Genomic DNA, 13,311 nt, shown 5'->3' with positions numbered 1-13,311 from the left:
ATTGAGTTGAAATGTATTTTGCTGGAGCAACAATATCCAGAAAAATGCACAAGAAGAAATTTTAATTTTAGTGAGATTGAGAATAATAAAATGATGGATCCAGAGTTACTGCTGAGGCTTTATCTTTTCTTAACAGTGTCCTTGATAGTCCAAACCGTTTAGATGAAGAACATCGATTGATAGCACGGTACGCAGCACGACTCGCTGCTGAGGCAGCATCTTCAGTGAGTAGTGAACCAAACAGTCTGGTTTCTTTTTGCTCCATTTCTAATATGTTTGACTTAGTTGCAGCTGAACAGCTCAATATTATCTGCCACATCACAAGTATATACATTTTTACAAGTTTCTTCAGAGCAGCAGTGCAACGTAAAGCCCACCTTGTGCATTTTGTCCAGAATCTGCAAATTGATTTCATAGCATTATTAGAATCACACAATGGTTAGAGCACAGAAGGAGACCATTCAGGTTGTTGTGTCTATAGTGGCTGCCAACAAGGATTTCTCAAGTTGGCCCAGTCCCCCTATTCTTTCCTTGGAGCCTTACAAATCTGTTTTCTGCAGATGTTTATCCAATTCTTTTGTCAGAGCCTCACACCATTCAAAGCACCTTATTTTTAGGCAGTGTATTCCAAGTTCTAACCACTTACTGAGCAAAAAAAAGTGTTTTCTTCACATCACTTACCCCGATGGCCAGCCCCAATTGCTCCTTATATGCAGGGTTGGTGGTGGAGGGGCGGGATGTTGGATTTCAGTCCCGTGCCTGCCAGTGCTATTCAAATTGAATGCAAATTAGGATTTAAATATATTATGCAGCTCTGCACTGATTTCTGGTGCGGAGCTGATGGCGCCAGAAATCAGGCTGCTGGAGATGAGTAGAGGCTGTGGCGCCCAGCGGATGAATCGACTTCTGCTAGATCTCCCAGCTCACTACATTGCAGCAAGCTGGGAGAATCACCCCCATTATCTTTGGCTTCACTTAAAAGTCTGTGCCCTCACGGCAGATTCCACCCTATTCCCCAGCCTCAGGTTAAGCCAACTCTTTCTAACCTTGTCACCTTATTTGGTTGATATGAGCTTCAAATCCCTTAACCACCCATCAAAATTACCACCTATTGCAATACCCTTATGTTGACCATCTGCTGATGAAATCCTATTTTTTCCTTTTGTTGCTTTTTTATGCTCATGTATTCCAAAGCTCTCTGGCCCAACCTTTCATCTCCAACTCTTCATAATACTCTTCAACAAGCCTCTTTTAAATACAGTATATAGCACAGAAACAGGCCATTTGGCTTAACTAGTTGATGCAGGCATATATGCTCCACTTGAGCCCTCTCCCTTCTTTCATCATCTATTATTCTAATCTCATTTTTCAATCCTCACTATCCTCACCAACCCTGTTCTCATTAGCTCTCATTTAAGAGTTTAATTTTCATGGTCTGTGACATCCCCCAGCCGTACTATTCTCCTATATATATTCCTCCAAACCTGGGCTGTTTTCAATTTCCCATTCCCTTTGCCCCTCCATTGCGGCTGTGCCTCCAGCTCGTTGGTTCTGAAATTCTGCCTAAATATCTGCATCTCTCCATCTCATTCATCTCCTTAACAACCTTTCAGTCATCCTTCCTAATATTTTCTTTCGTCCTCATCCCCTTTATCTGATTACATCTCTGGAGCACCTTGGAATGTTTATGTCAAAGGCACCACATAAATGTGAGTTGAAGTTTGATATCTGACCTATTCTGGTTCATTCGTTTTAAGTACAGCCTTCTGGAGACATTTCATGGTATACCATTAACAAAATATATTTTTCTGTAATTTGAATAGCTAAAAATATTTCCTTTCTGAGACATTAAGAGCTTTTATATACTTAATCCCAATTTCCTTCCCATGACCAGAATTAATTTAATTACATTCCAGAACTTTTTTTGTACTTTATAACTGCCTATTTCAAAATGAAGGCTAATTGATGCAAGAAGGCTCTGTGTTCAGCCTTTAAATTAAAATTTATATTTACATAAAAAAAGGAAATAAAAGTCAAAGAACCAATGTTAACCCTGCCCACCAGCTGATAACAGTGCATGAGGAGGCATTAAAATGGAGTTGTGGAACACAACCCACCCTTCCCAAACTGTTCATGCCACTTTTTTTTGACCACTTGGTATTTTGTCCCTAATCAAAAAAGCCAATTAAGTCCAGTCAGAGTCCCTAAATAAGGGATAGGCCAGATCCAAGCTGACAAGACAAGATAGACATTCCATCTTGTGCTTCATCAACACAAGGTCCAAGCTGACAGCTTGAGGCATCACCACCCTTCCTGGGCTAGATCTGAACTTCATCTTAGTCAAAAGGCCAAGGTGGCTTTAAAAAAAATTGCATCAGGTGAAGCCTTGGTTTAACATCATTGGCCACCCTGGTTCTTACTCTACAAATGCAAAACCATGATCGTAGGCATCAGCAACGTCCAGTGCAGTGGGTTAGCCGCATCCTCTGCCTGATCATTGAGTCTCCCCTGCTAGCTTCATGCCGTCCTCATTTTAGCTCATACACAGCTGGGTGTCTGCCCAAGACAAGTGGGACCTAATTACATACTGAACTACATCCCTTGGACACATTTTTAACTGCAGATGGGCAATGGTATGTTGTTTCATACCTTAACCTATGCAGGGAGGTTTTGATGTAACTCTAGTCTGACTCAGGCAGGTTACTTCAAAGCTACCTTGTTTATTCTATATTCATTACATACACGATGAGCTACTTAGTAAGCACATCTCTCTTGAGTACATACTATTCCATTTCCTCTGCAGAATCTCTTGCACATGACTGCTGATGTCACTGTTACATCATGATGCACATCACTAATTCATTACCATAACTATTAACCTATTAATGGTCTGCCCAGTCCCCAAAACCTCCCAATGAAACCTGTCAATAGAATTCTTAATGATATTCTTGTGGAACGCCTCAGGAGCCCAATCCTCTGAAGATAGACTTGCCTGACTGCTCGGGACTGACCCTTTGGGTCCCCAGTGGCAGCTTCCTGTCACCCAAAGTATGGCTTCCAAAAGCATGGCCTGCACATCATTCCCCTCCAAGGTTTGAGATAAAGATCAATCTGAGTCGTTTAAGTAAGGCCGAGGAGTTGAAATCTCCCAAGCCCATGCTGCAGGGAACCAGGAGGTTTGCTGATCTCAGTTTCATTGCCTGAAATCGTAAGACCTCAAATGTCATTTCAAAAACTGTTCTTCAGACAGATAACAAATTTAAACAAACTTCTTTATAGTCTCTCATACCATTCTCACTGCAGCATCCTTGCTGCTTTAGTTTGTCTTAGTAAAGTTAAATCTCTCAAATCTTTTTGTTGCAAACAAAACATTTTACAGCTTCATAGTTTTTTCTTCAAAATAACCCTAGCATTGAAATGAAAATGCTGTGCTGATATCACAACTGAGTGACGGATCTATAATCAATCCCATTTTTGATTCTAATCTTCTTCATTTGATCTGCGGTTAAGGAGCACCCTTAAAAATGGAGAATATTTTCAGTGCATTCTTGTTTTAGTACGCTCGAGGTGCTCAAGTAAAGAAATCAGCTTTCTTGGTGATAGATCTGTGAAAGAATACTAATTGTGTATCCAACATGGATGAGAAAAAAAGGGTTCTGCAATTATCTGTTTAACAAACAAATGTTTGATGCAGCCTAAAATAATTTTTTTCTCAACTTTCTAGCAACAACGTACTCCCACTGATCTGTCCTCTACCATAGATGCAAATAAACAGCAGCGGCAGTTGATTGCCGAACTTGAAAACAAGAACAGGTAAGCGATGCAATCTTGATTCCACCTTTATGTCCTTTTGATTTGTTAATCAGTATGTTACATGTCCAGTAAGGAAGGACACAGTGCTAAAAATAATTCTTGGTTATAAAGAAGGATAGCAAGCAAGCTTTGGTATGCGAGCTCATGAGGAATAATGATTTTAATTTGATCAGCTGATTTCAGTGGAATGAAATTGTTGCCAACCTCCATTTCTGCTTTGCATTCTCTGGGACTTAACGACTATGTTTCAAGACAGGGCTTCAAATCATGCAACCCAGAAAAAAATGCCAAGTGTCCAGATAAAAGTTTTTTAAACACTTGTTTGCCGCTGCTTCTTGTAGCTACTCCTACCAGGAAATGTGCTGTCTTAGTATGTCACACTCAATCTGCCTTGCACCTTCCTCACACATCCACTGTGGGATGTACGCCTTCCAGCTATGGTTAGGTCGACCCTTCTTTCTGCTATCTTCGACTTTGTCCTTTAGGATAGATCTCAATAGGTTTTCAGCTCTGATCAAATGGCCGGAATGCTGGCATTTTTTTATCTGGATGTCGCTTTAAGAGTTATTTTTGTTTTTGCAATTTCTGGCACATCTTAATTGATCCTCTGGTCTTTATATGGAATTTTTAGCATCCACATTCCCCAGGAGAAATGTCTTTATTTATTGTCCAGGTTTTTAAGGCACTTTGGAAAGTGGATAGAATGTAGCATCTTCTGAGTGGTTTTCCTCGTTACACATTTGAATTTTTTGTTAACACATCTTTCATCTTCATAAAATTACTTTTGGCTATCTCTATCCTTCTTTTAATTTTGGTACTGCATCTGCCATTGTCTGTTATCATTTGTCCTAAATAGACAAATTTATCTTTTGGTGTGGTACCATCCACTTCAATCTTCACTCCTGTTTCTTCAGATGCGTTCATTTTAACTACCATCATTTTTGTGTTTTTGATGTTCATACTTGATGCATATTCTAAACTTGTAGATTTTACTACCAATTCAACAGTTGTTTATTAGTTAAAAGATGTTGGATATTGGGGAAACAATCCATAAAAAGGTGTTCCATGAGGGTGAACATAAATGTGGCACGTTTAGGAAAACAGGATAGTTGGAGGCAGAAAATCATGTGTTGAAACCTCCAGGAATCTGTCCAAACAAAGAGTTAGCGATGCTAGATGAAAGATGGCCTCACCCAGATTCATTGAATAGAAAAAAAATGACAGATTAAATAATGGAAAAACTGTGGGAGGTATTTAAATATGAGATACATAAAATACAGGTTTAATGCATAAGATTCAAAGTCTGGAGTTCAGTGGGTAATTGAGAGGCACAAAAAAAGTGAACTCCAATAGAGGAATATGTCAAATTGAGAGAATAATATTGAAGAAAACGCTTTTAAAGATACAAGTACAAAAATGAACAATAAAAGGGAAATAGGAGGCCAGATAAGAAAGAAGATTGGTAGTCTGTTTGTACGCCTTTATAAGCACAATTTCTCTTCCACAGGGATATGTGATGTTTCAGTTTGGGGAATTCCCTCTTAAGTGGTAAACCTTATTGGAAACATTATGCACCACTTTTTTCTAAGTTAGGTAAAAGCTATTAGAATAGCCAAGTCATATGGAAAGCTGAAGGAAGGGATGCAGTGGTATCATCCTGTTGAACTGGTGGATGGGATTTTGTTCAATAAAACAGATAATTGCACTGTTAAATTTGAAGTTTGTATTCCCCTTAACCAAAATGCACTGCGTTTCCATAAATTCTCTAGCTTAGACAGGAACATGCCAAGAACTGAACCAAGCTAATAGTTCAGTGCAAAGACCTATTTGCTGAAAGATTTGATGTGCTTTGACTAAGTTCTGAAACAATCTAATGGCAGTGCTATACCAGAAATGTACTATATTCTATATTAATTTGTCTGTGTCAATATAAAGCCACAAATATGTATGTCTTTTGTCAGAGAAATCCTGCAAGAGATACAGAGATTGAGGTTAGAACATGAGCAGGCATCTCAGCCCACACCTGAGAAGGCGCAACAGAATCCCACCCTCCTAGCAGAGCTCCGGATCCTTAGGTAAGTATTTGGAAATTTAATTAGTCCGGTGATAAGGTCAGTCACTGGCAGTTGCTCTCCCCTACTTTAAAATTTTCAGTCCAACCCTTCCTCTGCCTATGTCCTTCACTGTCCCCCACCCCATCAGCCCATCCTTACTTCTACCACTGCAGAAAACTTTTTCCATTTCCAACAGAAAAGGTTGGAGAAAAAAATATGTTTTGGATTTTAGCTTAACAGTATTGCTCATTGCACAGTTAAGTTTTGATGGCATTCTCCACGCTGTGTATGGATGGTGAGAGAGGGTCGGGGTTTCAATCTTGTTCTCTTTAGTTTATTGACAAATTCTAAAAATAAAATTATTGGGATCCATGGAGGTGAGGAACTCACTTGCATTGTTCTAGCTAAATCAGAGTAGGATAGAGGAGATGTGCTATGATAGAACATGAGTCAGAAAACCCTTGATCCCAGTCCTCAGTAGTTATGACACACCCAACGAGTTCTTTGATTCAGGCCATTTACATCACAGTGGTAGGTACTTGCTCCATAATGGCACATCTAGGGGCAGTAAAGTGAACTTCTTGGCAGACACTTATAGGCTAAGCTGGGGAAGAGCTCCAAAGATTTGAAGTTATTATAAGATGGTGAATCTTACTGGTGCCAAAATTTTGAATCTAGCTCGGAAACTCTGTTATGATCCTTATTTCTATGCATGATAGATACTGCATGTCATATTGTGTTTAGGACATTAGAGCAAAGGTGTGGCAGAATGGTTTCTGAACAGAGTCTGAACACAAATCTGCCATCAATAGGGCTTCAGTCTTTTAAACCAGGATTCGTCTATCAATCCTCCAAAAATAAGTCTGCCACTAGACGTAGTACAGTTCCTTCACACAAACAGGCCATTCAGGCACAGCAACAGTGGCCTAGCCACAACCTTAGCAGCCAGCATCCAGGAGGAGAAGGACCAGGGAATATCCAGCCCAACATATATCCCGCAACAGGCTAAACTTCCTGGAGTTATTTTATAACTGATGTTTTCATTAAAGTAATTTTCATCGCCGAGTACCATAACCATTCATACCTTCCAGTGTGTTATTTTGTCTCTGTGTTTAAGACTGAACATTATTCCCCTATTAATTCCCACTCTGTCCATGCAATGGAAATTGATTCTATTCAATAACATTTGAATTGTTCGCTAGATGGGAGTGGGTTTGTGCTATCAGAGGCATACGCTTGTCCCGATGAACCCATCTATTTCCTTGTAAGACAGTGGCGGACTTGCAATGAAACACACCATGTGTAAACACTGGGCCCATGCCAATTGTGTGTGGGGGGGGGGTGCCCATGCTGACCGGCATGTGTGGGTATGATGCAGAGCCTGATAGGCTCCTATCAACAGGCAATACAGAGCAATATTGGACTCTGGTTGAGTCCCCTAGAGCAAGAAAACACTACTGAACATTGAAGTAACTAGGAGGGAGAGAGACAGCAGTCAAGATGAAGACCTCCTGTGTTTACTGAACAACTTTTTTGTGAATTGGTGAAAAAGCCACAAGTGAGGGAGGTGGTGGGCCAGCTGGTGGTCGGGACTTGGAAGCAAGCCATCGTCAAGGGAAATGGGGACAACTTGCCCCCCCAGGCCAGGGCTGACGAGGGCTAGTCAGGCCACTGACAGGCAGCCATCCAGCAATAAGGTGAGGTAATTGAGGTGAGGTGCAAGGCACTGCCTAGACCAGGCGAGTTGGCAAAAAAAAGCCATGAGGGAGATGGTGAATGAGCCAACTAGCCATTTGGAAATGATGGTTCCATCATTGAGAGCAAGGGGAGTGGGGCAACTCGACTTCTACGGCTCAAGAGGACAAAAAAGGCTGCTCTTTTGAAAATTCATATTCATTAATATCGAGAAAGATCACTTAATATGAAGTGACACTTGGCAGATAAAACGCAGAAAAAACGCCGAAAATTGAAGATAGCCAAGAGAACAATCCTTGGCAAAAGGGCAATTTGTCATTTTACTTCAAAAAGTTTGACATATTGAATGGTGCACAAAAGTAATTCCACATTCATCCTCATCCAAACGTATGGATGAATTATCTGATGACTTAGTCTTGCCAATTTCTGGAAAAATTACACTGTCTGAAAAAGTTGAACAAGATGTGGAATCTGAATTGTTGCGGGAGAAGTTTTGATAATGCTGCAAATATGGCGGGAAGATATTCAGGTAAACAAGCAAGACTGAACAATGCAAACCCCTGTGAATTGTTCATCCCCTGTTCCAGTCAGTCCTTCAAAGCTGCAGCTGAATCCTGTGAGGTTTGGGAAAAATTGCCTGTTGCCATGCCGTATATTCAGTGTAATCATATGGTTTATTTTTATAATGTGCAATATCATGGAGTATTGACAAGCATAATATGAAATTTGATGGATTCACAAAATAATTTTGTAAGATCTAAAGATTTCACCAAGAAAACATTAGGAAATAAGTGCTCAATTTTGCTGCTCTTGACCATGGTAAATTTGGCTGTTTCTGTGACCAAAACACGAATGTTAACCTATTGGATCTTCACCTTTACAGCTTTCTGAAAACATCTAATTATTTTAAATAAATTTTGAGGAGGTTGTTGGCACTACAAGGTACTTTGACTAACATCATCTTTTGAATCAGATAAAATATTGTAGACTTGTTTATGTTGATGAAGAAAGATCCTTTTAAAAGCTGATGTGAATGTGTGTTAAATTAAAAGGTAACTTTTGACTTGCACTACACAGGCAGAGAAAAGACGAGTTAGAACAAAGGATGTCAGCACTGCAAGAAAGCCGCCGAGAATTAATGGTTCAGTTGGAAGGCCTGATGAAGTTACTGAAAGTAAGGCTTTTTTTTGTAAAATGAAAGCTTGATTAACAAAATGCAACAGATTGATGACATTGATGACTGCAGTTATGTTCTCAAACTGGGTGTCTTTTTGACATAGTTAAAAATATATCATAGTAAACAATTGTATAATGTTAGACATTAGCAAATGTCATTGACGTGAAGGATAATGGATTTCTTTTCCATAATGTTTAGTCTGGCTATACTGAGGTTCGGAAGATGATGTGAGCTGGGAATTTTCTTGAAGCTGCTCTCACTCTGTCACCATAACTTAATTTTTTTTTACACGGCTCTGAGAAATTCATCTAAGAGTATTATTTTATTCAATTTCTTTTGCCTTTATATTCACTACTAATATAGTTTGTTCAAATTTATAAAGATGTACTAGTTGGCTAGAAACTCTCTCATTTAAAAATAAATTAATTCTGTAGAACATTTAAAGAATCACATGATTATGTATTGTCTAAACAGTACTTCATTTTTAAACTTCCAAATAGGAAGAAGAAATGAGACAGGAAGTAAGTTTCCTGATCTGGTTTTGGGCAATCATTGCATCTTCATTAATTATTTGAGTTTTCCCTAATGCTTTGTTTTGCTCTCTGCCTGTGCTGTGTAGAAATTAAAATACTTGCTTTTACTGCAATAAGCTGAGCTTAGTGTGGCAATTGATACTAATGTATCTGAAATTATAAAGATTGAATTTGGATTGATATGATTAATGATTTGTAACTAAACACTTGCTTTAGTTATGAGAGCATGACTGTATTATAAAACTCTGTTCTTTTCTGTGCTTTGATTCTTTATAATAAATACAAGTACAGGGAAGTATATGTACATCTACTATGCCATTACTTCATATAGCTTATTTTTAATATGTCCTGACCCCTGTGTATTCCCAGATCATAATAGAGGAACAGAAGAAGGAGTCTGTTCTGTCGTCTAATAATATCATGGCTGATTCTTAATGTCAACTCCACGTTCCAGTCCGATCTCCAAATTCTTGGATTCCCCTAGAGTCCAAAAGCCTGTCAGTGTCAGCTTTGAATATACTCAGTAACTGAGTATCCATAGCCCTCTTAGTTGAAAATTTTATAAAATTACAACCCTTGGTGAAGAACTTTCTCATTTCAGTTCACAATGTTCAGTTGTTTAACCCAAGACAAGCTGTAAACACTCCAACCAAGGGAAACAACTTCTGAGTATTTACCTATCAGGTCTTCTCAGAATCTTATGAGATCAACTCTCCAAAGTCCAGAGTATAAGCACCTTATATTCAATACTTCCTTGTAGGACAAACCCCTCTTCCCAGGAGTCTATTGAACCTTTGTTACAGCCCCTTTATGACAAGTATATCCTTCCAAAGGTATGGAAACCAAAATGGTATACAGTACTCTGAATGTAGTCTCACAAAAGTCCTGCACAATTGCAACGAGTTCCTTACTCTTATACCCCACCTCCCTTGCAATGAAGGCCAACAGACTATTTGCATTCTGAAAGAAACTTAGGGCTGGATTCCTGCAGTCAGACTATAGACTTTTAATAAATGGCAGGCAGGATGTGAATATGGAAGTCCCTTCCTTACCGCCCTTTGAAGAAGTTGTTTTATAACTCAAGCTGCCCACTGCTGCCCGCCCCAAATGTTTTATGGTGTGGCAAACCATATTATCAAGGTCAACTGGCCTGAAGAGCCTAATTGACCCTTGATTACTTATTTGAAAATGGTGGGTTGGCTGCCGATTTTTAGTGTTTCGCAACTGCCATTATACCCAAAGTTAGATGTCTTCTGTGTGAATGATATAAGTGCAGTAACAATTTTTTTGATTGTTTGCAGACTCAGGGGGCAGGATCCCCTCGCTCTTCACCAAGTCACACTATTAGTCGGTCTGTTCCTATTCCAATGCCTATCAGATCAACCTCTGCCTGCTCAACTCCAACTCATACACCTCAGGACTCACTGACAGGGGTTGGAGGAGATGTACAGGAAGCATTTGCACAGAGTGAGTCACTCTCAAAATTAATGCTGTAAAAGTGGATACTGGGGAGAAATTGGTCTTTATTCTTCCTGTTTTTCGGAAGTATGATGCATGGAATGATCGTTTTCCTGGCACAATTTTCTGTACTTCAATACAACCCACTCCTGTATCTCCACCAGCGATCAGAACTGCATCAGATGCCAAATTGACACCTGGCAATATCCAATTAGTTCTGGAGCCAACCTGAACGAGGTATTAAGTACCTTCAATATGCAAATCAGAGGTTGAAAGCCTGCCCAGGACTCTGTAAATTCCACAAAAACTAGGGAGATAAATCTGTTTTTCCTGGTCAATAGCAGCCAATCAGTGGTCCTTAACAGGATCCAGAGAAGGCTGATGGAGACAGGGTAAGTTTTTCCTTTATAACTTGTCTGAATGTGAAGTCAGGTGGAGCTTTTCCTGGCCACTCAGCAACCCTGCCAGTTCAGGGGCAGTGCTAATAAGATTCAAGAAGCCTGACACCAATACCACCTTAAACATTCATACCCTCCACCATTGATGCATAATGGCTGTAATATGTACTGGCTGTAATATGTACCATCTGCAAATGTACTGCACCAACAAGATTCCTTTGACCAACCCTTTCCAAACTTGTAATTGCTACCACCAAAGAGAATAATGGCAGAAGAGGCATAGAAACAACAACACCACCAGCAAGTTCTCTTTTCAGCCGCAAACTATCCTGACTTGGAACTATATTGTTAATCCTTCTCTGTCACTGGGTCAAATACCTGACATCCTCTCCAGAAACACTGTGGTTGTACATACATCAGCTGTCAACAAGATGGTTCACCATCGCTTTCTCATGGGCAGCTGTTGATGGGCCACCAATGTTGACTTTGCTAGTGATAATCACAGCCCATGAACAAAAAAGGTTTCCTCCTCCAACACCTCACTCCTTGCAAGAACTTGGCTGTGCACTGGTGCACAGGCACATCCAATGGCAGGGGGCAAGGTTCCAAAGGGTGGTGGAGAATGAACATTTGGAGCCAGCAATCCTGGGATGACTAAAGATATAAAAGGTTAAAATAAAGGTGGAGAAAGGTCCATGATACATATAAGGCTAATAACACAGTAACACATCCAAGCCAAAAATAGAAAGTCCAGAGTGGATCTCAAAGAAAAAAAAAGTGTTTGAAGAAAGAATATATGAAGAAATTCACAGCTGACATTAAAAACTAATACAAGGTCTTTTAAAAACATAAAGTAAAAGGAGAGTCAAAGGAAAGGTCAGGCTGAAAAGTGGCTTACAGGACTAGTTCTTGTGGAGTCAGAGGACATGGCTGAGATACTAAATAAGTACTTAGCATTTATCTTCATGAGAGAAGAGGATCCTGCTAATGTGTTGACAGAGCCAGAGGCAGTATTGATATTGGATAATTTAGTAATAGATAAAGAGGCGGTGTACAAATATTAGGAGTCTCAGAATAGAAATGTCACCCAGTCAGGCTGGTTTTTGATAGAAACAGGAGTAAGAATCGCAGAGGCTATAGCCACAATCTTCCTTGGATATGGAGCTCGTGTCAGAGATTACAAAAAGGGTGAGGGATAAAGAAGGAGCAAGCAAGTCAACCCAATGTTAGTGGTGGAGAACCTTTTAGAGACAATAATTGGGGACAAGGTTAATTGATGTTCAGAAATATATAGTTCAATAAATGAAAGTCAGCTCAACACAGCACAGATTTGCTCAAGAAAAATTGTGTTTATCTGAGTTGAATAAGTTATTTGATGTAGTAACAGAGAGGGTTGATGAGGACAATGCAGTTGATGTTGCGTCAATGGATTTTGAAGAGGCTTTGATAAAGTAGTCGCCTCACTATAGGAAAGACATAGAAGCTATTGAAAGGGTACAGAGGAGATTTACAAGGATGTTGCCTGGACTGGGAGGCATGCCTTATGAAGTTAGGTTGAGGGAGCTGGGACTCTTTTCCCTGGAGAGACGAAGGTTGAGAGGCGACCTGATAGAAGTTTATAAAATGTTGAGAGGAATAGATAGCGTGGATTCTCAGAGGCTATTTCCCCCGGTTGAAATGGTCGCTACGAGAGGACACAGATTTAAGGTGCGGGGAGGAAAGTACAGAAGTGATGTTAGGGGTAAGTTTTTCACTCAGAGGGTGGTGAGTGAATGGAATCGGCTGCCGTCAGTGGTGGTGGAGGCGAACTCGCTGGGGTCTTTTAAAAGACTTCTGGATGAGTATATGGGGTTTAATGGGATTGGGGGTTATAGATAGGTCTATAGATTGGTAGGTGTTGATGTGATTGGCGCAACTCGTGGGCCGAAGGGCCTGTTTGTGCTGTAGTGTTCTATGTAAATAGCCCTGTTAGCAAACTTAAAGTTCATGAGATTGAAGGAACAGTGGCAAAGTAAGATACAGAATTAGCTAAGGGATAGAAAACAGAACATAGTGATGAATAGTTATATTTCAGACTAAAAGAACATAAACAGTGATGTTCCCTGGGGGTTAAGACCAGGACTGTTGTTCTTTTTAATATATATTAATGATCTGATCATGGATATATAGGCATAATTTCAAAG

The 13,311-nt window shown here is 39.8% G+C and overlaps 1 protein-coding gene across 10 annotated transcripts in view; it reads left to right on the top strand.

Moving 5' to 3' along the window:
- dtna (dystrobrevin, alpha) overlaps window positions 1–13,311 on the top strand; it is a 195,408-nt gene that overhangs the window by 156,968 nt on the left and 25,129 nt on the right. For 6 of the 10 annotated variants that reach the window (XM_080194256.1, XM_080194252.1, XM_080194251.1 and 3 more), the window contains 5 exons: window positions 137–224; window positions 3,725–3,813; window positions 5,775–5,888; window positions 8,640–8,736; window positions 10,574–10,739. In XM_080194256.1, the coding sequence (XP_080050382.1) occupies window positions 137–224; window positions 3,725–3,813; window positions 5,775–5,888; window positions 8,640–8,736; window positions 10,574–10,739 (554 nt within the window). Of the gene's footprint in view, window positions 1–136; window positions 225–3,724; window positions 3,814–5,774; window positions 5,889–8,639; window positions 8,737–9,239; window positions 9,261–10,573; window positions 10,740–13,311 lie in introns of all 10 variants that reach the window. The other 4 variants (XM_080194255.1, XM_080194253.1, XM_080194250.1 and 1 more) reach the window with 1 other exon arrangement.

This window comes from Carcharhinus amblyrhynchos, chromosome 8 (assembly GCF_965287045.1).
Source record: "Carcharhinus amblyrhynchos chromosome 8, sCarAmb.v2.hapA, whole genome shotgun sequence".
In the NCBI taxonomy this organism is placed as follows: Eukaryota; Metazoa; Chordata; class Chondrichthyes; order Carcharhiniformes; family Carcharhinidae; genus Carcharhinus; species Carcharhinus amblyrhynchos.
Note: the sequence above shows the minus strand (reverse complement) of the source record. Positions and strands in the feature narration are given on the sequence as shown.